Here is a 24,930-nt window from a genome sequence, read left to right on the forward strand (position 1 = left end):
GTTCCTTTATAAAAATAATTCATTACAGTTGAATAGTTGAGCGAGTACTGTGTGAATAGCGAATTATTATGAGCTAAAGAATTCTAACTTTAGAAATAAAGGACTCTTTTATTCCTGCTTAAAATGACTTCGCTTATTTAATTTTTCCACTTAGGGCCTTTGCACACTTGTCATTTAACTAGTTAGTAAAATATAAAAATACATCCGAGAAGTTGATCATCGAATTTTTTTTTTGAAAACGTGAAATTGCATACTGAAAAGTATTCTTTAAATAACACGATCAAAAAGGCTCTTGTCTGTTTCGATGTTCCTGCTCTCATTGAGCCATCAGGAATAAGCCAGGATGATGGTAAGAGACCTGATTGTTTGACGCTGTTTCCTTGGGAACGAGGCTTTTGTGGGACGCAACATGCGTTGACTCATTGGCCTCAGCATCGAGATAGCTAAAAACGGCAAATGGCGTTAGTATGCCTCTTTAATAGAGAACTTTTTAAGGGGAAAAACGTTGTCATACCTTCATGATTTTATTAAAACTTTAACCGTTCACGCATCGCACGCAGCGGAAGCTCTCAAAAGGAATAAAAATCTCGATTTAAAAAAATCTTAATCGGGGCTACGCTCCTATTAGTAATAGCGTGATGATAAATAGCCCACAGAACTTCAATAAATGGGCTATTCAAAATTGAAATATTTATTCAAATTGGACCAGTAGCTCCTGACAACATCGCGTTCAAGGAAACAAACAAACAATCTCTTCAGCTTTATATATTAGTGTGAGATATAAGATTATGCCACACATTATATATTAGTATAAGATATAAGATTATAATTTACAACACGCGCTCGCGTGCATATCGACTGTGCTAAGGCCTAAAATAAAATGGCTGGAACGAAAAAGTATAAGGACTTTTTGTTTAAAATGTATTGTTATGTTAAAACTACAGTTGCGTTTTGATTCTTTTGCAAAGTATTGTTCTTGCGATGGAGTCCACGCCAGACTTAGTTATTTTACTGAATGGTTGATGAGTGTTTATTCATACTGGATTAAAAAAGCGTTTATTCTGAAATAGGAACTAATTTTTTACCTTTGAAATGTATTAATTAATAATTATGTTTTATAAATCGTTAGTGTTTGAAATCGTTTTGCGTTGTCCAAGATTTTATTTCCGGTATAAAAAAAAATGTTAGTCTGTTCAGGTATAGGGTATTTCTGGCATGATATTTAGAGTTAGAAAATTGGTATTGCTGACCCCCTCAGAGAACGGTTAGTATCACTATCGTCATAACATTAGTACAAGCCCAACAATCCGCATTGGAGCGGCATGGAGGGTCAACACTCAGAATCCCTCTGTCCATACTGGGCTGTTACAAGGACAGAAGGTTTCATAAGACCAATTCAGACTTTTTATTAAATCTACTGTTTCAACATTTTTTTTTTATTACGCTAGTGTCGTAAACTAAACGTTTTTTGAATATTGCTTAGAGTACGTCATAACAAACGTACAAGCCCAACAATCCGCATTGGAGCAGCATGGAGGGTCAACGCTCAGAATCCCTCTGGCTATACTGGGCTGTTACAAGGATAGAAGATTTTAAAAGATCAATTCAGACTTGATATTTAATCTACTACTTACTCTACATTCCTAAAATTTCTTTTTTTAAGACTAGTGTCGTAAACTAAACATATTATGAATATTGCTTACTGCAGACCGAATAGAATCGATATACTTACATAGTAAAAACATCATCGTGTACATTAACTTTAATACTGCTGGACTAAAGACCTCTCCCACTGGGATGGCTAGCCCATGATCAGCACGCTGGGTAGACGGATTGCTGACTACAGTAGATGTTATTAGTGACGCAGAGGACACTGCTGCCCGCCAGCCTTAAAATTCCCTTAGCCGCCTCGTACGACACTCGCGGGTAGAGAAGGTGAATTTATTGTGACTAAATATAAAAAAAGTCTGCCATGAAAATTACATAATGTAATCACGTTTTCAGAGTATCATATAAATAAAACGGAATTAATTAAAATTGAAATCGCGGGCTTGAAAAACTAATCTACCAGGATCAAAGGTACGCGTGTAGATGAACTTTGAAATTACAAATGGAATTCACGTGCCGCGGTGATATTTTTAACCCATACATATACAAGGAGGTTTTATTAATATAATATTAAAAATAATAATAAAAAAACAAAATTACATTTTTTTACTCTATATCGCCGTCAAATCTCAATATAGGCAAACCGTCGCCACTAATCTCTGTTCAAAGTCAACACTTTCTAAATTCGATTTTAGGTATTTAAATTATCTTATGAAGACATTCTAGATTACTGGCTAAGTGCAGATTGGTAGAATTCATTCGCTATTGAGAACGGTATGTATAACTCTCAGACATGCAGGTTTTCTCACGATGTTTTCCTTCATCGCTAAAGCATAGCATATTAAGAGTCTTAAATTAAGAACCCACGTAACTTCGAAAGAGTCGAACATCGAAGTCAGTCCCCCCGAAAGAGAAGTCAAAGCCTAAGAACTAGGCTATCACCGCAACTTTTTCTGTTCTGTGAGATAGTTTACCTCATGTAAACATTTTCGTAAACTCTAAACTTAAGCTTTATTGGAAACGCAACCATCGTTGCTAATGCACAAGGCAGAGATTACAGCTATATCGCATTTATAAATTTAAAAATAGGAGGCGGTTCACATCTTTATGTTTTTTTTTATGTTTATACGCGATTACTCCGCGACTTGTGAATAGATTTCAATAATTTATGTTTTGAAAAATTCAACATGGCGACTATATGGCGCCATTTGCAAATAAGATTTCATTTTATTTTAATTACGTACTTGATCCGTGTCCGATAGAGTAATTCGTACATAGTGAAAAGTACTCACGTGTAGTCAGTAGCGTCAGCGAGCGCAGTCTGTATATACTCGATGTGCTTGGTTCGCCGGCCCATCTTCTGGATGTTCAGGTCGAGCTTGTTGCCGCAACCCCTGTTCATCTTGGTGCGCGCCTCAAAGATCACATGAGGGTGTTTCTGCTGAAACAAACCGAGCGCTATGTTAGTCGGTATCCAAGTATTATAAGGAAGTAGCTGTTGCTTGCTCTCTTCCACCGTGTTCATTACAGTTTTTTATAAAACCCGTGGAAACCGTAAAACATTCCTGGTATATATTTCCTGCTACTTTAGCCTATGTATTATAGTTCAATGCTAAAAATAAAGTCGATTGATCGCTTAATTAGGGCGTTAAGTAAGGGTAAAGCTAGAGCTTAAGCGTAAAGCTATTAATTTTTCAATACATTTTTTAATTTGATGCTTTTTCACATTTAAATTGTCTCCTATCAAAAGAACGACATGTTTATTTACATCTAAATACATGACAATACAAACAGCGCCATCTGGCCCCAAAGTAAGCGTAGCTTGTGTTATGGGTGCTAAGATAAGACTGATGAATAATTTTATGAATAATATACATAAATACTAATAATATATAGATAAACACCCAGGAAACTGGAAAACATTCATGTTCATTACACAAACATTGTCCAGTTGTGGGAATCGAACCCACGGCCTTGACTCAGAAAGCAGCCAATCGGCCGTCCGTATTATCACTATTCAAACTATTAATGGGATAATCTAAACTAGCCCCCGGTGAACGTCTATTAGTCCCTGACTTTATTATTTGTAATATTAGTATGGATTAAAAATCTATGGGGCGAAGAATGCAAACTACAATCAGAATGTGATATTTTACTAGCGGCAGATTGTATTGGATGTCACACTTTTCATGTTACGCGAGGTCTAAAAGAATTTTATTTTCCAATATTTTCCCCATACCCCATGTACCTTTGTGCGTATTGAATAAAATATCGGTGTGAGCGATGAAAGGTTGAACACAAATACACTCCGCTCGCCGCCGTAGTCAGGTGCTGGTAACATATAAATTGAATTGCAGCTCTGCGGTTCTTTAATAATCACGGTCGATTTTAAGTAAAAGTAGAATCTTTTGTAGCTAAGCAGGTCAGGGTTGCGGTTTTAAGTTAAGAGGTCCCGGGTTCCCAGCAGGTGCAATTTGGGAGCTTATAATTTTTAAATGTTCTCTGATCAGGTGGGGAGCCACGGCCGTGGCTAGTTACCACTCTACTGACAAAGTCAAAGTCAAAGTCAAAGTCAAAAATATCTTTATTCAAGTAGGCCCACAAGTGGCACTTTTGATGCGTACATAGGAACCACACGGTAGTGAGATGATGGCGATAACCACATTCGTATACTTAAAACTAAAGCTACGAGGGTACCAAACAAACACAAGACAAAGGCGTATCGCTAAACGATTTTGCGTTCCGGTACGATGTTGACAAGAAATCGATTAGGGGCACGGGTGAAATATAATTGCCGTACTCCCTAACAGGCTAGCCTTCGAAGATCTTAGACTGCATCATCACTGGTCACCAGGTGAGATTCCAGTTAAGGGCTCTTGTAGTGGAACAAAAAAAAACATGTTTATTTATGTCCAATAACACAGTAAAATTAAATTCTGTATTCAAACATTAAAATAGCTGCGTCTCGTAATGGTGTCGCGAGTCCAGAGATTTTATCTCATCTTAAAATATGCGTACCGCGCTGAGTGAAGTTTTCACTTCAATCCTTATCCTTACTAATATTATAAATGTCAATGTAAGTTTGTTTGTTACGCTTTCACGCTAAAACTACTTAACCGATCCTCATGAAACTTTGTACACATATTCTTGGAAGTGTTAGAAGTAATATAGAATACTTTTTATCCCGACATTATACTCGGTTCCTTTGGGAGAGGGGATGAGTGTTTGACTATTTTAGACCATAACTCCGATAAATTATAACCGATTTAAATAATTATTTTTGTGCTATAGAGGCTATAATATATGTTTAATTTTGGCCAAATTGTGGTTGGACATACGGGCCGAACTCCTCAGCGGACATCAGCAAACCCCTCATTTAAGGCTTAGCGATACTGAATACTTTATTTTTTTTTAAATCTACAACTAAATTTGATGCCACACCAAAAAACATAATCAAGCGCAGAAGATGTCGCGGGCAACAGCTAGTAATATATAATTGAATCTATAATGTAGTATTGCGTCCCATAATCAAATCGAATCCGGTAATGTCATGATCTTAAGTAGCTCATAGAAGAATACGCAGTTCTGTAATTGACAGTGCCGTATCCCGGAGGAAAGGAAAAATTGGTTGTCTGTAAAGTCGGCTTACTGACGATAGTTGAACGTGACAACGTCGTAAGAAAATACTGATGGAATGGTTGCATTTTTCAAAAGAAAATTTTAATTTTATTTGTTTGATAGATATTATCGTTGATATAAACAATTGACACCACGTTCACTTTTCACTGCACTTCATCCTTGCCGAAAACATGTAAATGTATTATTGTATAGAAGCTATCCACGCGGACGCATCGCTTACTCAAGTAGGAGAGAGACAGATGTCGAACGCGGAGGCCGACTGTGGCTCTTTGTCGCTCGTTCCGCGCTCTCGCTTGCACTTCAAGCCTTGAATGGAACGCCACAAAGCGAGGTAACGCCGCATACGTTATGATTTTTCGTGCGTGCAGTCGGCTCCATCGAATTATTAGACGTTGTCACGTCAAAAGTTATTCATTAACAAGACAAGGTAGTAAAATACCAACTTGCCTTGGCCTTGTATATAGAGAACGGAATACCTCAAAAGCCAAAAGCAAATCACTGGCAATTAGTTCAGTAGTTTAGCAAACAGGTAATTTCCAACCACAATTACGTACACAATACGCGGAATCCGATTTCGTGCATACAATCAGCGTATTAGTAGGTATATTCATCAATTCCATTCCAAAAAATAATATAATATCAATGAAAATACGGTATTCCAAAGAATAATTTGATTTGGCCCATAAAATGTAAGTGCCTTACCTACGCACGTACTGAATAAGGCATTTGTGTGAGTGATGAAAGCCTGAACACGGATTCATTTTCCATTCACCGGTGTTGCTATGTGGGGGCACCGTAAATAGAATTAAAAGCCCATACACGTTCGGTTTTGAGTAGAAGGGTTCGGGGTGGAATAAAAGGTGTTTCAAGGCTTGGCATGGGGTTTACGGCTAGTATTTGGGCCATTTATGCCTAGTGATTAGAATTTTATGAGTTTGAGAAGCTTTCATCTCTTGAATTCATCATATCGACCCACTACACACCCACTTCCAAAATGAGAAGGGGTTAAGGTCGTAGTCCACCAAGCTGGCCCAGCTCCAAATACCTTTGAGAACATTATGTAGAACTCTCAGGCATTTAGTTTTCCTCACGATGTTTTCCTTCGCCGCCGAAGCAAGTGATATTTTTAATTACTTAAAAAGCACATAACTTTAACTATTAAATAAAATAACTACGAATTAAAATCAAATTAATAAAAAAGACATATGGAAGTTAATGCCTTAGCTGAATAGAAAGATTCACAAGTCGCAGGTTTTGCTCATAAAGAAACGTGTAACGTGTACAAAGTAGTAAGGATATGTTACTTTTTATTTCGGAATGTATAAACTCTGGTTTGGAAGTTCTAAGCCCGTGTTAACTAAGTTAGGGTTATTTCAATTGCGATGATAATTTGCTTTTAGGGTCTTGGCTTAGCAGGATTTGACCTTATTAGAAATGAAATGGAGGGTATTTATTTTTGTGTTAGAGATATTGAAATTAGAAGTTAATTTAATGATTTGTAATAAAATATCTCTATACTAAGCAATTTTTTTTAAAAGACGTAGAAAAGAAGACAATCGCTAATACAGGGACAAACGCTGACGTAATATAAAAGTTTTTCGTTATCTATGCAATTCACTGTATAATACTCCTGAAAATAAAGTATCTTTTAGGTCCGACGGTATCATTTATTAAAGAGAATGATTATTTCTTATGTATTTCACCTGTAGCTAGATTTTTCAAAAATCTAAAGTAAAAGTTATAGTTTCCATCAGTGAAACTAATCTGGTGGCGCCACTGTGCAAAATGGCGGATGGCGGTCTTCACGATGAAAAATGGCGGCAATTTAGGGGTAAGCGTGGCTAAATTGGATATTTCTCGCACCTCGCTAGTATCCCCGCGTATTTTTGTCGGACTGGCGCGCTTTAGAAGGTTTTTTAACACTAATTTGGGTAAAACGTTTGGGTTAATGGATCGTATGTAATTGCACATATTGTTTTTGCTTTTTATTTTTTACAATTAAACTCTCATACATCAGGGGTCCTAAATACACGATCCATGTACTCCAGGTACCAATAAAAATAAGTAGCTGTCGCTTGCGACTTTGCCCGTGTTTGTTTTGTTTGAAAACCCACATGATCAGGTCTATTTTTTATTTCTCAAGTAATAACTGTAGTTCCGCCACCAATTTTAGTAAAGAGGTATGCATCTTTATCTTTTAACATATTATAAAATAAAGTCCCACTTCGCGTCTATCTGTCTGGCGGCGAAAAACTGAAAAACTACCGGATAGATTTTCATACGGTTTTGACTAATGAACAGAGTGGCTCGTGCGAAAGTTTTTAGTGTATATTTTGTTACGGTTTGCTATAAATTGGAATATAACGATATTAGTTAAATATCTCATACCGACCTGGAGCTTTACTGGCGTAAGCAGCGAAAATGATTGATAATACATATTATAAATAATGCAGTAAATGTTAAAAGTACAAAAAAGTTTGCGAAGCTATATGTACAGCTGTTATGATTAAGTCACAATAACCGCTTACTGATATAATTTGTCATGTCAATCAAAACACGGGCACGATCGAAAGTTGGCGACATTCCTATCATGATATTAATCCTTATCCTAATAAATAGTTTTATAATTAAGATTGATTTTGTACTTGCAAATTCCTTTCGAAATTATTCCAATTGGACCTATCGTTTAGAAGTTACGACGGGTATAGAAATTCTAAAAGCATAAAAAATGCCGCGGGCCGCCCGGCCGCGTTTAGTATAGTTTGGAAATAAAACTGGACCCCGGTGGTGCTGCAATTAGGTTCTAGGTTTTTTAAAATATTAATACCGTTAAAAAAAAATATAAAACACCGAACCTCAATATAGTTTACATTATTCTACTAGTTAATACTTTTTCTACTTTTCATTTGATACCCATATTGAGAGAGTTGTGAAAAAATATGCTATCCGTCATATTGTGCAGGCGGCCATCTTGAACAAATTTTCATCAAACATAGATAAGAACAATCCAGACTAGTTAACTTTCCAAATTAAAAGAATAAAATCAAAATCGGTTCATCCGTTCGGGAAATACGATTCCACAGACAACATACACACATAAATACTGCATTGAAGGTACTCTTGGTAAAAACCTTTCTCAAACTATTTAAATAATTCCAGTATACTTTTATTATGCGCCGTCATATGCTGGCTCAGTAATTCACTTGTTACTTTGAGAATTTTGCAGAAATTTTCAACAGCTTACGGTGCGAGGCTGTCCAATATGCTAATAGTGTGGGCGAAAGTTTCTAACTACCCGCATGTCGCATCCTCGCCTCATTTTAGATATTTTAGAGTAAAGAATAAGAGAAAAACCCATTGAAACCATTTGTGAAATAAACGATATTTAATATTATTAGATTCTCACACGTGTATCTCTGCAGGGCAATAAAACTTAGGAAGAACGCAAGCGCGCATGTACCACCCACATTTTTTTTTTAAATTTCAGTACAATCCACGACATCGTACCACAACGGTTAGTCACTTAGCTAAGTCTGTGTCGGTAGGGTGCTGGCTAACCACGGCCGAAGCCTCCCACCAGACCCGACCAGAGAAATTCAGAAATTGTATATTCCCAAATTGCGGGGAACCCGGGACCTCTCACTTAAAACAAACGTAGTCACCGCTGTACCAGGGAGGTTTACAAATATCTTTGTTCACCGCATTGCTAAGAGCGAGATAAAACATGAGCGGGCAATTTATTCAGTCAATGCTTATGCAAGGAAAGCTATTTACCCGGCTAATGCATTTTTTTCTCTTATACCATTCTCGAATATTAGCCGTTCAAAGCGATGGACTGCTATTATTAATATTTTTTTTACAACTAAAACTTCAGTTAAGATGGCAATAGGCTAACCTGGTGTGGGAGTGAGATGGTGATAACAAAAAAAAACACCCGGCTAAGTTTGTTGTGGGCTTCTTCTTAGACCAGGACGCGTTTGGAACCCTCGTAGCTTTAGTTTTAAGTTTACTAATGTGGTTATCGCCATCATCTCACTACCGTGTAATTCTTATGTACGCATCAAAAGTGCCACCTATGGGCCCACTTGAATAAAATATTTTTGACTTTGACTTTGACTTTAACCTGTTAGCGGGTATTGCAGTTTTATAAAACCCATACTCCTTTTTGGATTCTAAGCGAAATGGTACCGGAGTGCTAAATTTCTTGGCAGTAGGTACGTCTTTTTCGGTAGAAATTATAATCCAACCACACCAAATTACCACAGCATAGGATCGAGCCCGGGACCTCTTACTCAAAACCACAGCACTAGCCTCTGCGTCAGGGAGGTCGTCCAAAAGTTTTAACCAATAAGAGTCCAACATGACCATCGTGCCTCACCGTAGGTAGTATCTAAGAGAATACTTTCATCCCCACAAAAAAAAAATGTCCACGTTATTATACTATCAGAAGGCAGTATACAATAGCGAATATGGCCTTGCTTACGACGCGGGGCTGTCCAAAATGCTAATCATGTATGCGAAAGTTTCAAACTACCTGCATCTCGCATTCTCGCCTTAAATTAGGTTGGGCGCCGTTTCCCGACATATGAAGCAATGCTGACGGTAGATGTTTACAACGGGTGCATTTTATGTAAATTTTAGTTTAAGAAGAGATATCTTTGCGGCTATTTTATATTTACCCACCAGCCAACGATATATTGATATTTATTACTAATTATGGCCAGAGACTTTGACGAGGTCCTCGTAGAATTCCAACTGTATCCGCAAAAGACATTGACATTATTATCAGATTACTAGCTTTCCCTCGTAACTTTGTCCGCGTATAAGTCAACCTCAAAAGATAGATGTGCTGTCCCGGTTTTTTTTTGTTAACTTTTATTGGGAACAACTTAGTCATACAGGACTTGATTGAAACTTTAACCGTTTACGCAGCCATAACCACCATAGAATTTCATTTGAATTTGACTTTATAGTATTTCGATACTTTTTAACAAAACTCCAAATGCGAGTGTGTCAATTCTAATACTAACGTCACCTTAAAGGTTTCGATAGCCCCAGTCTCATCGAATTTGTCAAAGTCAGTGTGACGGATTGACCTCATTTTCTCGGCTAGCTCTGATGAGGTCAAATAGGTTTTAAGGCTGACTGACCCTTAGATACTACTATTTAACGTTGACAGTTTTAGAAAAACTGACGGGTTGTTCTGGCATTTACTTTGAATACTACGAGACGCGCTAAAATGCACAGAGAATGGCTAACTTCAATCTGGATAGTATTTGAGACGTGTTTTATAAGATGCTGTTCATCTCATTCGGACAACACGTCTCAACATAAGACATGAAACTAACGTCTCCATGCTTAAGGAAATTAAAGAAACTTGTTCTTGATTTAAGTCTACGCGAATAAATATAAATAGATTATCTCATGTTTTAAGGCCGTAAGGAAAATCTACGTGATAAAGGACATTACGTGAGAAGTACACGGTAGTGAGATGATTGCGATAACCATATTCGTAAACTTAATTCTAAAGCTACGAGGGTTCCAAACACGTCCTGGCCTAATAAGAAGCCCGCAACAAACTTGCCGGGTGTTTTTTCTTGTTATCACGATCTCACATTGTCATTTTTATCGATTACGTAGTCCTTATACTATAATAGGACTTTTCTCTAAGCTTACGTTTCTCTTTAAGATGTCAATGGGTAGTTCATTGTAGAATTGTATGCAACTTCTTTTAAACGAATTATGAATTTTATGTACTGCACATTCGAAGATTAGAAGTATAAATAAACTGCAGTTTTTTTTTATGTTAATTTAGTTTTAAGTCCTAATATTTAATTTTGTTTGTTGTACCACCTACTTATTTCTTATAACATTTTCTTGTATGCTTTTGGTTGCCTGGAAGAGATCGCTATTTAGCGATAAGGCCGCCAAATTGTACGTTCTACCTTATTGTGCTGTTGTATTTGTATCTCTGTAAATTTTCTCTGTGGTGTACAATAAAAGTGTATTCATTCATTCATTCATACAGTTACTATAATACTTACAGTTTATTTATACTTCTAATGTTCAAATTATTGCAGTCACATTTTTTATTAAATTTAAACTGTTTTTATGAACATACATTAATTTTTCAAGTATGTACTGACTAAACACTGTCATTATTTTAAAATCTTTTAATTTATCTCTCAGTGACTCGGACCCATTTTGTACATCGAACGAATAGCCCTTTTCTGCATAAAAAGAGTAAAATTAACTAAAATAGACCAGCTTAGAAGTTTCTACGTCGGTCATATGGCGTATATTCTTTACCGCATAGGCAGCAGAACTAAGCCTGTTCGATAAATTGTTTACCGACCTACTACAGAGTATAAGACTAATCATAGAATAAGAGAGGTCGTAGTTCACCATGCTGACCAAGTGCAGATTGGTAGAATTCACAACCTCCCTTAAGAACATTATGGAGACCTCCTCGACAAGCTTGTTTCCTTTCGATGTTTCACCGTTAAACAAAGCAATATTTAGTCCCGAAAGTGCGACGAAAGTACTAGGCTAGCAGTCAATAGTAAACGAATCAAAACCCAAGTTCAAGCAGGCAAAGGTATTGCAGGCGAACTTTACGTTGAGTTCAATGGAGAACATGACGAATACATAGCGTTCTAGAACTAGTATCATTGATAGCGTGACTTGTGAAGGTAATTTGGAGAGATAGCTTCACCCTGTCCCATATATCTCCCCAGCTCTGTCATTGTCACTACACAAATTGCACTCGTTTGTTCAGTTAGCCCGGATGGCTCAATAGGTTTTCAGGCAATTTAAAGTGTGGCACAAAATCAAGCGAACCAGTCATTTCTAAGTTTATGTTAAGATATACTGAAAGCGGTAGAATATAATGGACTTAAAACATGTCAAACCAAAAAACTACCATATTTATACTGGTAAATTATCTTATTTTAACGTTGACACATTAGCAACCTGCGATCTCAGACAGGAAGTTTAGACAAATTCATAGCTCCAGAAACTCCCCAGCTGGATTGTTGTCAAGTCTATTTTCCATAATAGAGGTTAAGTCTTGACAACTTTTTTTGCAAAATGTTATATATAGAAAGACATCCTTACTTAATATTATAAATTTCGCATTTGTATATTTGTTTGTCCTTTCTTTGCGCACTAACTAAGCATCTAATCAACTTGATTTTAGGCATAGATTTAGTTGAAATGACGGAAAGTGACTTAGGCTACCTTTTATCCCAAGAAAATAAACGGTTCTTACGGGATTTGTTCAAAACCGTAATAAACGCGGTACACCCATTTTTTAATGCTTAGCTATCCCGCTCCGCTCATGAGTCCGCTGTAAACCAAGCCCCGAACTTTACTTTCAAAGTATACATTGAATATAATCGGTCAGATATATGGCTACAAGGACACTGCAAATTGATTCCACTAGCATGAAGTATTCCTCCGATTTATTCGCAGACGATAGTTTTATGGGGGTAATATCCAACGCTATTTGAAGATTAAAATTTTCAAATGGTTTATGGCGAATAAATGTCTGCCGTATAAGAGATGATCGTGTTTTATCTGTGGCACATTCTTGGTTATTAATCTGCATTTCTGTGAAATGGTCATTTTCGGTCGAAGCAGATATACCAGGATCAGAAAAGATGGGCGATGTTATAATTAACCAGACAAATCTCCTAACGTGCTGTCGAGGAGACACTGCAATGCCAATGCCCCAAATCTGATCTAGTACTCAAACGATTTTTTTTTCTTTTATGACTTGAACGTGACCCAATTAACTAACGAAACAGTTATAGGGACTAACGGATGTTAACAACTTTATATAAATTTTTTTTTTTTTTAATATCTCGTGAGATTAAAATTTTAACCACTTCTGTAAAACTCTCTTAAGGTTACATGTCAAAAATCCTTTATTAGTAACACAATTAAAAAATAATTAGTAGCGTATATGTGAACTAATCAATTTAATCATCAATAAAATATCCGGCCATTGAATAGTTACAAATAGACAATAGACGATATACGGACCCAAAGTCAGGCCCTAGGTTGACTAATATAAGTTGCCTAACGACTGCAATCAAGTATTTTACATTGTCGCATAGCTAAACTATTATATATACATTAACAAGCTAGTATTTTTACAGTAAGTCAATTAAACAGTAAGAAGAAGTTACTGCTGGGACTGAGCCGGTTCAGAGTACATTCAAGTAAACACTGTTAATTCACTATCCTTGCGTTAGTAAATACCAATTAATTGTGTGATTAAAGGAGCTTTATAACTGACAACTTGAAATGTATCTTAATACCAAGCGTTGGAGTTTAGATTCGCTTAGCAAGAAATGCGTAGTGCAAGAGTAAGTCCCACTATCCTATTCCAACAGTAGCAAGTACATAGTGCAGTGTTTATAGGCAAATATACACCTTATTGTTATTGTAATAAAGGTGATTACTGTCTCTTACCGGTGGTTTTAGATTTGTGCAAAATCCCGGTCAAATGCATTGACCCGGGTTCGTCGGACGCAAATTAGTTTTCGACTGCGCGGTCCGGATGACGCGAATCCAAATTCTTGGTTACCCAGATTTAATGCTGTTAGATTTGGTGTATGTGGCTTTTTAATGGAAATTGTGCTTGAGGTTTTATTGTGACGCATACTCCATATTAATATTATAAATGCAAAAGTTTGTTTCTTTGTTTGATTGGCTTATTTTGACTTGACTTTTAGCATAGAGTTAGAATTGAATAGTATACTTAATTGGGCACAAAGAAACAAGCACAATTATAATGATATACAAAAAGACACATTAGTTATTCGTTAAATGATCCAAGCAATTGTTACAGCAATCTGTGGTTCGATAAAAAATTATCGATTGTTATCGATTGTATAAGTTAGAATTGAATAGAATAGAAAAACTTTATTGCAGCACAACACAATAGGAAAAACACTAGTAATGCAGTAATACTCGTAGTACTTAGTGCTAGGTTGCAAAGGCGGCCTTATCACTAAAAGTGACCATTTAAAACCAACCTGAGTTGCCGAAAAGGCATACATACGTACAACATTTACATAATAACTACAAAAATACCGGTATAACTTAACAGTTATACTAAACTAACAGTTTAGTATAATGGTAGTTAGTTCAAAGGACGTACAGTAACATAACCTGGCTAAATTTGTTGTGGGCTCTTCTTAGACCAGGGCGCGTTTGGGACCCTCCTAGCTTTATGTTAACGAATACAGTTATAACCATCTCCAACATTAGTGTTGTTAGTAAAAAGAGGTCTTCAGGCACTGAGGGATTTTCGACGAAAAGATGTCACGAAGTTTCCCGAACGCTTCCCATCCGAGTTGGATTCATTGTTATTTACTCCCAATTAATTGTAAACCTGTTGTCACATTGTATTTACATACGCCGGCACTCAGCATCAAGATATCCCGGCTTAAATACGAAACGGGCTACGCGTGTAGGGTATAAAGACATCTTCACGAACACGTGTGCTATCTCGCGCGATAAATCACCGTTCAAGCCCCGAATATGGGTGAAAACGTTTGCACTTTGCCCAGGTCATATTTCAGACCGGGTCTGCTGCAATATATCTTACGAGCATTCTCTGGATTTCGTATTGTTTGTTTCTTGCCCAAGCATTTACTAAAACGTTAGGCAACAAAGATAAATTAAAGGATTCAATGAAAAACGAAACGGACGGTTTACCGTGTGTTAATAGTTAAAAGTGCTTAAATGCTTCGTTAGTCTATTGCACTTTTAACGAAAGTTGGGTAAAATACAGGTAATAAATTTTCAAGAATCGGCTTCTTGAAAATTTATTGACAGATAGCCGGACCCGGGAATCGAAATCCAGGCTCTCGTGATCCATAGTTTTACATGCTAAAAACTAGAAAAACAGTTCGATCCAGGCAAATAAAAACCTTACAGTCTTAACGCAACTGTGTAGTCATAGTAGCAGTAGGAAACCTAGCGAAAATCGGAACTGGCTGTTTTTACGTACATAATCATATTACCACCCACTAAAGGGCACGGGCCCTTCCAATAATGGGAGGGTTGAGACCCGATTCCACCACTCTAGCCGAATTGCGGATTAGTGGACTTCACACGCCTTTGAGAACATTATGGAGAATTATCAAATAACGGTATTTTCCTTACCATTGAAGCAATATTTCAATTACTTGCTTCAACGGTGAGTTTTCTTTTTATTTAATGGAAGTGCGTGCTGGGATTCGAACTCGGCGCCCCGAAAGTGAAGCCGACGTACTGTGCTATACAAGCTTTACATTATATATATATATAGTCTTAGACGTCATACATGCTGTATATTGTTTAGTGGAAGACTCTATCTGAGTTGTGTACTTTATAGAAGTAGATGCTAAACAGCATGTGATATATTGTTAACTAGCGTACCCAGCCCGCTTGGACGGGCTAGATTTTGCTTTATTTTATTTAAACAATAAACTTACATCATAAAATTTTTAATTCGAGTCTCATAATATATTAAATCATTTATTTTCTCTGTATTCATTTTCTTCTATTCTCTTCTCGAGCGGGTGAAGATCATTATCTACACCCATGTACACCCAACCCCCCCACCCAATATAATATCATCATAGTAAATAAAAGCTGTATTTGACAGTTTGGCAGTTCAAAAATAGGAGTGCTCCGATCGTCACCAAACTTTACAGAATTACTCGCCAGGTCAATCGAGAGATTCCCTGAAAGTTTCATTGAAATCGGTCCAGGTTTCGGAGCCTATACGGAACATACCAGTAAGCGTAGCTTGTGTTATGGGTACTAAGTTGACTGATGAATATTATTATGAATTATGTATACATAAATACTTAGAAAATACATATAAACACCCAGACACTGAAAAACATTCATATTCATCACAGAAACATTTTCCAGTTCTGGGAATCGAACCCACGGCCTTGGACTCAGTAAGCAGGGTCGCTGCCCGCTGCGCCAGTCGGCCGTCAAGTATAATATAACTATAATCTTCGAACTACTTCCCTTCCCTTCGTAATTTTTAGTATGGAAAATCGTCAAAATTTATATTACACAAGACGCCCAACTTTCAATGACGCATTCGATAATTTCCTTAGCGATAAATCGATTTGTCTACACAGTTTAAAACTCGTGAGTTATTGGTTTATGATAGCGCTAACTTGGGAAGCTACCCCTGCCACCTACCCCCTGCCTCCCGCTGCTGCCCCCTTAGATATACCTCCTCTTTCGAACCTTACGATTATTTGTGAATATTATCAATCGTTTATAGATACCGCCGCAAAACCGCACTTGGCCAGCGTGGTAGACGACGTCCTTAACCCCTTCTCTTTGTGGGAGGAGACCCGTGCCCGGCAGTGGGTCAGTAATGTACTACTCCTCTAATTCGATATTCGCATAATCTTCGTTGAGATTTTGCTCAACTGTAATAACTTTGCCTGGTCGGTCTCGTGGATAGTATTCGAATTTGGGTTCGGTATAAGGGTCAGTAACAGCTCTTATCGCAACAAGTGTGGATAGGGGACTTTAATAGGCTTCGAAGGAAGTTATAATTAGCAGCTCCTGGCAACTTTGCTCGCACATAATGCATAATGTACGTTTCCCCATTTCTCAAGTTAAAAACAACCTTAAGAAGCCTTGAAAAGTCTTGTTAAAATCTGCTAAGTGGGTACAGATTTTCCTGGATAAACAGATTGACAAACAATATAAAAACCGATAAAGGCACACTATCTTGTATGTATATAGAACAAACAAAGAAATACTGTGGCTTTATAACATTACATGCCAATTTAGTGAAGGTGTTTTGTTTTGATGTATGTTTGATGGATATTTTGACAACTGATTGGTGCAGTGGGCAGCGACTCTGCTTTCTGAATTAAGCCTGTGGATTCGATTCCCACAGCTGTAAAATGTGTGATGAACATGATTTTTTTCAGTATCTGGGTGTATAAATAGGTATATTATAAGTATTTATGCATATTATTCATAAAAATATTCGTCAGTCATCGTAGTACCCATAACACAAGCTACGCTTATTTTGTGGCTGGAAATTTTAAAAATTATAAATTCAAAAAGTTGCCATGGCTCATTCCGGCTCTACCATCAAGTCAGCTCAATGATGTAGCATTTTCATCCGATTTGAACGCTAAGTTTCTCTACGCCCTTTCAACTTACTCTAAGCCAAAAATCAAGTCAATTAGTTGCTTAGTTAGGGAGTGAAAGAAGGACAAACAAACATACACACTTTCGAAAATATAATATTATTCAGTAAAGAACCCGCGAGATTTAAGAACACCGCGCTCAAAAGCTAGTTCACGCAAAAAATGCTACGAAGTCACTAAATTAAGTTACCCTTAACGCTGAAGCATCGCCGACAAAATCAAGAGCGGAACCGAGGGGCCCGACTAGTAATTTATAATTTCCCGCCGCTTGGTAATTTACGATATGCTTATCAGCAGTTTAAGAGAACGCAATATTTTCCACTGTAAGTGCAGTTCTTAAGATAACGGTGATATTTCCTAAAATTCTCATAACATAGAAAAGTTAGAGCTGGGAATCGAACTCGTCCCCCAAAGGTGAAGGTAAAGTCCTAACCACAGTCCGCTTCCTAGGATAAATACTAAATATGGGTAAAGCTTTCGATGCTGTGATGTAGTGAACAGATTCGTTCGCATAACTCAGTGCACGAGGGATTATAATTGACAAAGCATTGTACATAATCCAATTATTAATCTGTGAGCCGATTCAAATCGAAATACAATGTTAACCGCAATTCGTGACGCAAAACTTGACATTTCATAATAATTGCACGAAGAGGTTTCAAATTACACGTCACAAAATTAAATATTGCGTGTATTTATTGATGCTGTCCGTTGTAGAAAAACCAGAGTTTCCGACATAGCTCAGCGAGTCGCAAAGCTGCAGTGGAAATGGGGCACATAGCTCGGAGAACCGATGGACGTTGGGGTTTGAAGGTGCTGGAATGTCGACCCCGCACATGTTGGTCGGCCCCAAACGAGGTGGACAGATGACATCAGACGAGTCGCTTGGAGCCGTTGAAAACAAGCGGCCTAGGACCGTGGATGCTAAAGTAACTAAAATAGAAAGCGGTGATAGCCCAGTGGACTTCGACTTCACTGTCGGGTGGCAGAGTTCGAATACCAAACCTCTAACTTTTCTAATTTATGGCGTTTTCAACAATTAAAATTTAAACGACTGTTTACATTTAAACTTGAGTGTGACTAGTTTAGTTTGGCGGCCGATTGGCGCATTCAGCAGACCCTATCTCGGTTATTACACGTATATCATATGTTTTTATGTATATTATTTATAAAAATATTCATCAGTTCCCACAAGCTAAGCTTACTTTGGGGCTTGGTGTGCGATTTGTGTATTGATGTAGTATTATTTATTTATTTATTTAGCGCTGTCACTTGCATAAGATTCTTAATGTACCCTTTAATTTTGTTATTTATTTAATCTATATTATCTATTTATTTATACCTTTATTTCTTTTTTTCTTTAGTTTTAATTAAAGAGGATTGTGCAGCACCCCGAAAAGTCGTTAAGACTTAGGAGTGCTAAAAACAATGTAATCATTTTTATCTCTTAAATAAATTAACACAATGGCAACTTAGTAAAGTTATTTATATGAAAACTCTTGTCTTATAAGTGGGAGGTTCCAATTGTCATGGCAATTTGGGAATTTTTATTTCATTAGTATTCTCTGGTCTGGTCTGGTAGGAAGCTTTTTGGTCGTGGCTGGTGACCACCCTACCGATGAAAACGTGCAACCAACCGATTTTACGTTTCGGTAAGATGTCTCATAGAAACTGATTATTGGTGTGCTAATAACTGCCTTACCCCTAACAGGTTGTCCCGCTACTATCATAGACCCTTAGTTTATGTCTAACTCGTAATGGCATTTATAAAAAAGTATTGTTTTAGAGAAAAAGTCGTCAATCAGAAATTTCCGTCATTATGAATACTGAAATACCCGATAGGCTTTTCAACTCTACCATTTTCCAACTAGGCTTGTAAATAGAATCAGAGCTGCGTCAAAGTTAGCAGAAACAAGCAAGGAGCGAGCAAATATTGGGCAGCGTTCACAAAATACTCGTATATCGCTACAGATTCGGACTGAATTATGACCTGAGCAAAACACAAATATTTGCCTGTGCTGTGTACCCACCCATATATTCGTATCATGAATAATGATTTACTGAGTGAGATTGCCCACGTACATGCACGTTTAAATGTGTCTCAATTCGTTGGTAATTCATTTGAAACGCTATAAATAGTCTTTTTTCGCATTTCATTTGCCTTGAATGCAGATTGCATCAAAAAAATCTGCTCATAAATCTCATCTACCTATCATGCCAGAACGAGTAAACGGATCGGGATACAATTTAGGACAAGGATGATTATAGTTTAGAAAGCAATAAGCTACTTTTTATCCGGAAGAATGTACGGTTTCCGTAAAACAAGCTTTCAATAGTTCATCCTTTTTGGGAAAGTAATTTAAAAAACTGGAATGGTTATGATGAATGGTGATGATGTTATAACTTTGTCGTATCCATGTGTGTGTGTGTGTGTGTGTGTCTTTGGCATTGTTTTTCGCTACCGGATAAACCTATTTTGATTTTGGTAATTTTGATAGAAAGGAGAATTAGTTGGAAGTCTTCGGTAGTTTGGCTTGATGAAAATCGGTCCAATATGGCCGCCGCCACATATTTTTTTACACACAACTTCCTCAATATGGGTATCAAATGAAAGAGCTTGACTTGTAGAATACTATACATAATTATATATTTATAATTCACGATGGCGAATTACATTTTAAAGGACTTGACTTGTACACTTTAATTTTCTCATTATTATTTTATATATTATTTAACTAAAATCCCATGTACTCGTAACAAACTTGATAGTTTACAAAACGTTTTCCCCTGTTTAGCCTTTTGGGGTAGAATACTACCCAGCATTTTTGGGCTATAGTTTTTATCAGTCAGTCAAGAGAGCCTTTATATATAAAGTTAAAAATAAATATACTGCGACAATACACACATCGCCATCTAGCCCTAAAGTAAGCGTAGATTGTGTTATGGGTACTAAGATGACTGATGAATATTTTTATGAATAATATACATAAATACTTATAATATACAAATAAACACCCAGACGATGAAAAACATTCGTGCTCATCACACAAACATGTTCCAATTGTGGGAATCGCACCCACGGCCATGGACTCAGAAAGCAAGGTCGCTGCCCGCTGCGCCAGTTGCCAGTTGGTCGCCGTTATAGTTTTAGAAGAAGATTTTTATCGACGTATATAAGCCTGTCTGGTTTAAATCAAACAAAACAATTAAATCAACGCCGTGTGTTAAGTCGATCAGTGTTTGGGTTAGCCGGCTAGCGTGTAACAGCGCCTGGGGAGAGGCAGCTGTGATAATACGGTGTAGAGATCTGTTTGCAAATACATAGCGCAGAATTAAGATCACACAGAAAACGTGTACATGACTAAAATCGAAGCATCCACATTCCTCGGGTGTAAAGTGAGACTTACGCGGGGCGTTTTCACTGTTTTCGGCACGTCTCACTTAAAACCACAACGTCCACTACTAAGCCAGGTAGGTCATTTAAAGCTTTCTAGTAATTTCAAAAACTTTGCGAGTAGTTTTAATACAACGACCCTGAATACAGGACAGTAGGTATATAAGGATGCTTGATGTAGCAATGTTCTTTGCCTTACCATTTACATAAATAAATAGTAAATGCCATTGCGATACCATTTATCGCAAAGGCATTTGAATTTAGACCACATGCGAACATGTGAGACCCTGAGAATTTAAATATCTCCAGGACTAAAAGTAGCCTATGTTACTCTCTGTCCCTTCAACTATCTTACGCAAAATAAACCTACTGGTCCTACTACCGTTGCATACATTTAAAAACTGTGTAAAAACACTTCTAATACAGCGATGTTACTATACATTAGATGCCTTTCTTTATGACAAGGTAGATTGGGAGCAGCCAGTTTCGCTCTCATCTCCCGCAAGATAGAGAAATGATTGTAAATGTTGATGTTGGAAAAGAGCAACTGAGTATCTTGCCGGCTCTTTGCGGTAGAATCTGCTTTCCGAACCGGTGGTAGAGTCACAACAAACAGACATACTTGACGGTTCAAAAGTGCTTATATAGTAGGTCTACTTGAAATAAATGAATTTAGAATTTTAGAATTTTAAAACTAAGGACGTGCAGGCATGACAAACAAACGAACAACTACGCTTTCGTGTTTTTAATATTAGTCAGGATATTTACGTTTATTTATTATATAAATGTAGATTTCCACATAAGCGGTTTGCTTATATTTTTATTCCATTTCGGTGAATAAACAATGCGAAAAATCCATGTCGTAGTTGAAATATGTATTGTTTCAATAAATAAATCTCTCAATCATCTCTCTACTTAATGACAAAAGTGGCACTCGGTGTTTCATAAAATATTCAATTTGCCAAAAATAATCAACGTATTTTATATTAAAATTTTAATTAACCAACGGGATTAATTTATTAATATTTTGATGCTCATCAATGCCCTTTATTTTTATAGGTGGCTTATAATTACACACACATACACACAATCACACATCCACAACCTTGAGTGTGACTAAATTACTGTTTGGATCCGTAAGAAGGCTACGGCACCCGTGTGGCCTGCACATTCATGTTTTACTTTGCCTTAGTTTAAGATTTGCTCGCTCGCAATCGAGAAGTCGTCTTCGAGCAAGGAAATAGGAACTTGAACATCGACATCAACAAATGAATCATATTAACACTGTTTTAAGCTCTAATTTGCCTGAAATTTTTTAGCATGGTCATTTGATAGAGAATTTGTAAAGTGTAAATCAAGAAATACTGAATTTGAGACTCTAAAATGCGGGACATAAGGTCCACTTTAATTAGACGATATAGAGTTGGATATGCGAAAACGACACCTCGACTGCAAAATTCAAAGTCAAAGTCAGAAGTTTTTTTTTTTAATATTCAACTGGTGAATTATAAAAAAAAAACCTTGGAACCGGCGGTTAGGGCTCCAGATTGAGGAAACTCCATACAATACGTGCCGTTTCAAGAACTACTACAGTGTTTGGCAGCTTTCTGTATACGTACCTTGATCCAATAACATTTTATTCATAAAGTTATTAAAGATAGTGTAAACAAAATTAAATTCCGCAGTGAATAGTTGTTTGCAGTAGCAGAACCTGAGGTATTAACAATATAACATAGCTTTAGAAGACTTTAAACCTCGGAATTTCAAGCATTCCGGGATTAGATTAATGGTTTCAACATATGGCTATAAGACTGAGCCTCCTTAGTTCTCACTTTGGCGTTAATTAATTTAGTTGCTAGACTAGACTGGTATGTATGTCTGACACGAGAGACACGGCAGAATGCGGTTTACTACATATCTCTTGATCATATCCATTTTCACTAATTAATGCAAATAAATTAGGTCTTTATGACTCAGCAAACTACTACTACTATTTACTTTACGAATTTTCATGATCGAAGAAAGGAAGCAAAGTAACTGTTTGTTTGTTTTTGCATTCCACTAAAAGTTAGCCCTTAACTGCTATCTCACCGGTGGTAAGCGATGATGCAGTATAATATGATGATAGCGGGCTTACCTGTTTTGGTATGGTAGTTTATGTTAAACCTATAATTTGGTTTCTAAAGGCTAAATCGCGTGGCGGAAGTATTTTGTTGGTAGGGTGGTAAATCCAGACCGGAGAAAATTCAGAAATTATTAACTCTTAAATTTCCCTGCTGGGAATCGAAGCCAGAACTTTTACTTATACGACTACAGCGCTCACTACTACATATGGGAGGACGGCAAAACATTTTTTTTTAAATAAGATTAAAATACCTATGATTCTGGTGAGACTTTATTTAGTCACTGACTCACTGAGTGCAAAGTTCCAGACTAAATTTCTATTCTGTTTTTAACATTAGCTTATTGAAATTCCTTACCTAATTCAGACTGAAAATTCATAGTAAGTCATTTAAGTACAAGTAAAACAATGTCAACCGTTGTAATCTTAGGTTCTCCCAACAAAGGATTAAGCTGCTTGTCAAAACTTGAAGTGTGAAACACAGGAGCTGTGACAATTTTATTCCTTGTGCCGGGCGCTTGTAGCAAAAAAAATATTGTAAAATTACTAACTAGACTATATAATTGAACAAGTAAGGCGATAAAAATATTAAAAAAGTGTAGTAATTTTCATATTTTAAAATGGTGTCATATAGCCGCCATATTGAATTTATTTATGAAAAATAAAATTTATGAAATAAAATATTTGATTTGCCAATTTAATTTAGACCAATTGTATATTTGTACCTACACAAAAGAATTGGACGTTGACGCCGATGGACGTTGGGTTGGAACCCCAACGGTGCTGGTATTCACATAATTCGTATCAGTGCGAGCCAAAAGAAGGTCGCAAAAGGGGTTTGTCGGTTAAAAAAGGGCGTAAAATATGGAACTATACAATATTATGTGTATTATATGATTTATTTTTGACACTTTCTTGCATATTTACGCCTTAAAATGTCCGAAGTGGTAGCGCAGCCATGAAAAATGTGTGTCCCAGGTCGCGACAAGGCGGATTTATTGGGGCATGTTTCAAGAAAATAGCCTTTTAGGAAACATGTTGGTTCGTATTTTTTGTTTGTTTATTTTATTTATTACGGCCATCAACGAAATAACATGGGTACATAAAAAACAAAACTAGGATACTTATTAACAACGTATGCAGATTTTTATGCGCATTTGAATGTAATATTTTTCCAGAACCTTCTTACAAAATGTAGTTATTAAGTTTTTCGTTCCGTTGTGTATGTGGGGGTATTGTGTGAACGTGTCTGTGCTTGGGTATGTGTGTCTGTGTTTGTGTGGATGCGTAGATGCGCGTGTTTCCGTTAGAAGCGGAGCTAGAAAGGGATCTTCGCGCATACACTTGTTACAAGCCAACATATTTCGGGTTATTGGACTGATATACTTCTTTGTTGATACAGTAGTATCGATAACGGGTTGGTTGGTGTTTTTCTAAACATGGATGCACGCATATAATTGCTGGCATATAAGTTAAGTTAGTTAAGGTTGCAATTAATGCTGCCAGCTTTGTTTCAAAAATAGCAGTACTCAAAAGGGAATGTTGAACATTTGATTATTTGAATCCTGATTTCTGAATATTTTTTTTACTATTTGCAACACGCAACGAGCGTTTATTTGACATTTCGTTTTTAAATGAATGGCCACCAAGATAAATATTAAACTGTGTTTTTTTTATATTGATCGCGCATTTCAAAAGAGTACACCGACAAAAGAATAAATATGGGGTATACCATCAAAAATGAAAGGTTTGACGCCAATGGTTATATTTTAATTATTGTAACGGTCCAACAATACAGTAGGTATATTTTTACCGGCCGTAAAAAGGGGGATATATTGGGCAACGTTCAGCATTAATGTCCACTTCATAAAAAACAACACGATAATAATTTGTTTCGGGGGCTGGCTAGGGTCAGTTGGGGTCGTAAGTCACACGGCGAGGACGTTCTTTATTATGTTATTATTGGCCCCGTT

At 36.8% G+C, this 24,930-nt stretch overlaps 1 protein-coding gene across 3 annotated transcripts in view; it reads right to left on the reverse strand.

The window, feature by feature from the left end:
- The window catches only part of LOC120624561 (disintegrin and metalloproteinase domain-containing protein 11), a 305,939-nt gene that overhangs the window by 73,488 nt on the left and 207,521 nt on the right, over positions 1 to 24,930 (reverse strand). For all 3 annotated transcript variants that reach the window (XM_039891194.1, XM_039891193.1, XM_039891195.1), the window contains exon 8: positions 2,901 to 3,046. In XM_039891194.1, coding sequence (XP_039747128.1) covers positions 2,901 to 3,046 — 146 coding nt within the window. The remainder of the gene's footprint in view (positions 1 to 2,900; positions 3,047 to 24,930) is intronic.

Source organism: Pararge aegeria, chromosome 6 (assembly GCF_905163445.1).
Source record: "Pararge aegeria chromosome 6, ilParAegt1.1, whole genome shotgun sequence".
Lineage (NCBI taxonomy): Eukaryota > Metazoa > Arthropoda > Insecta > Lepidoptera > Nymphalidae > Pararge > Pararge aegeria.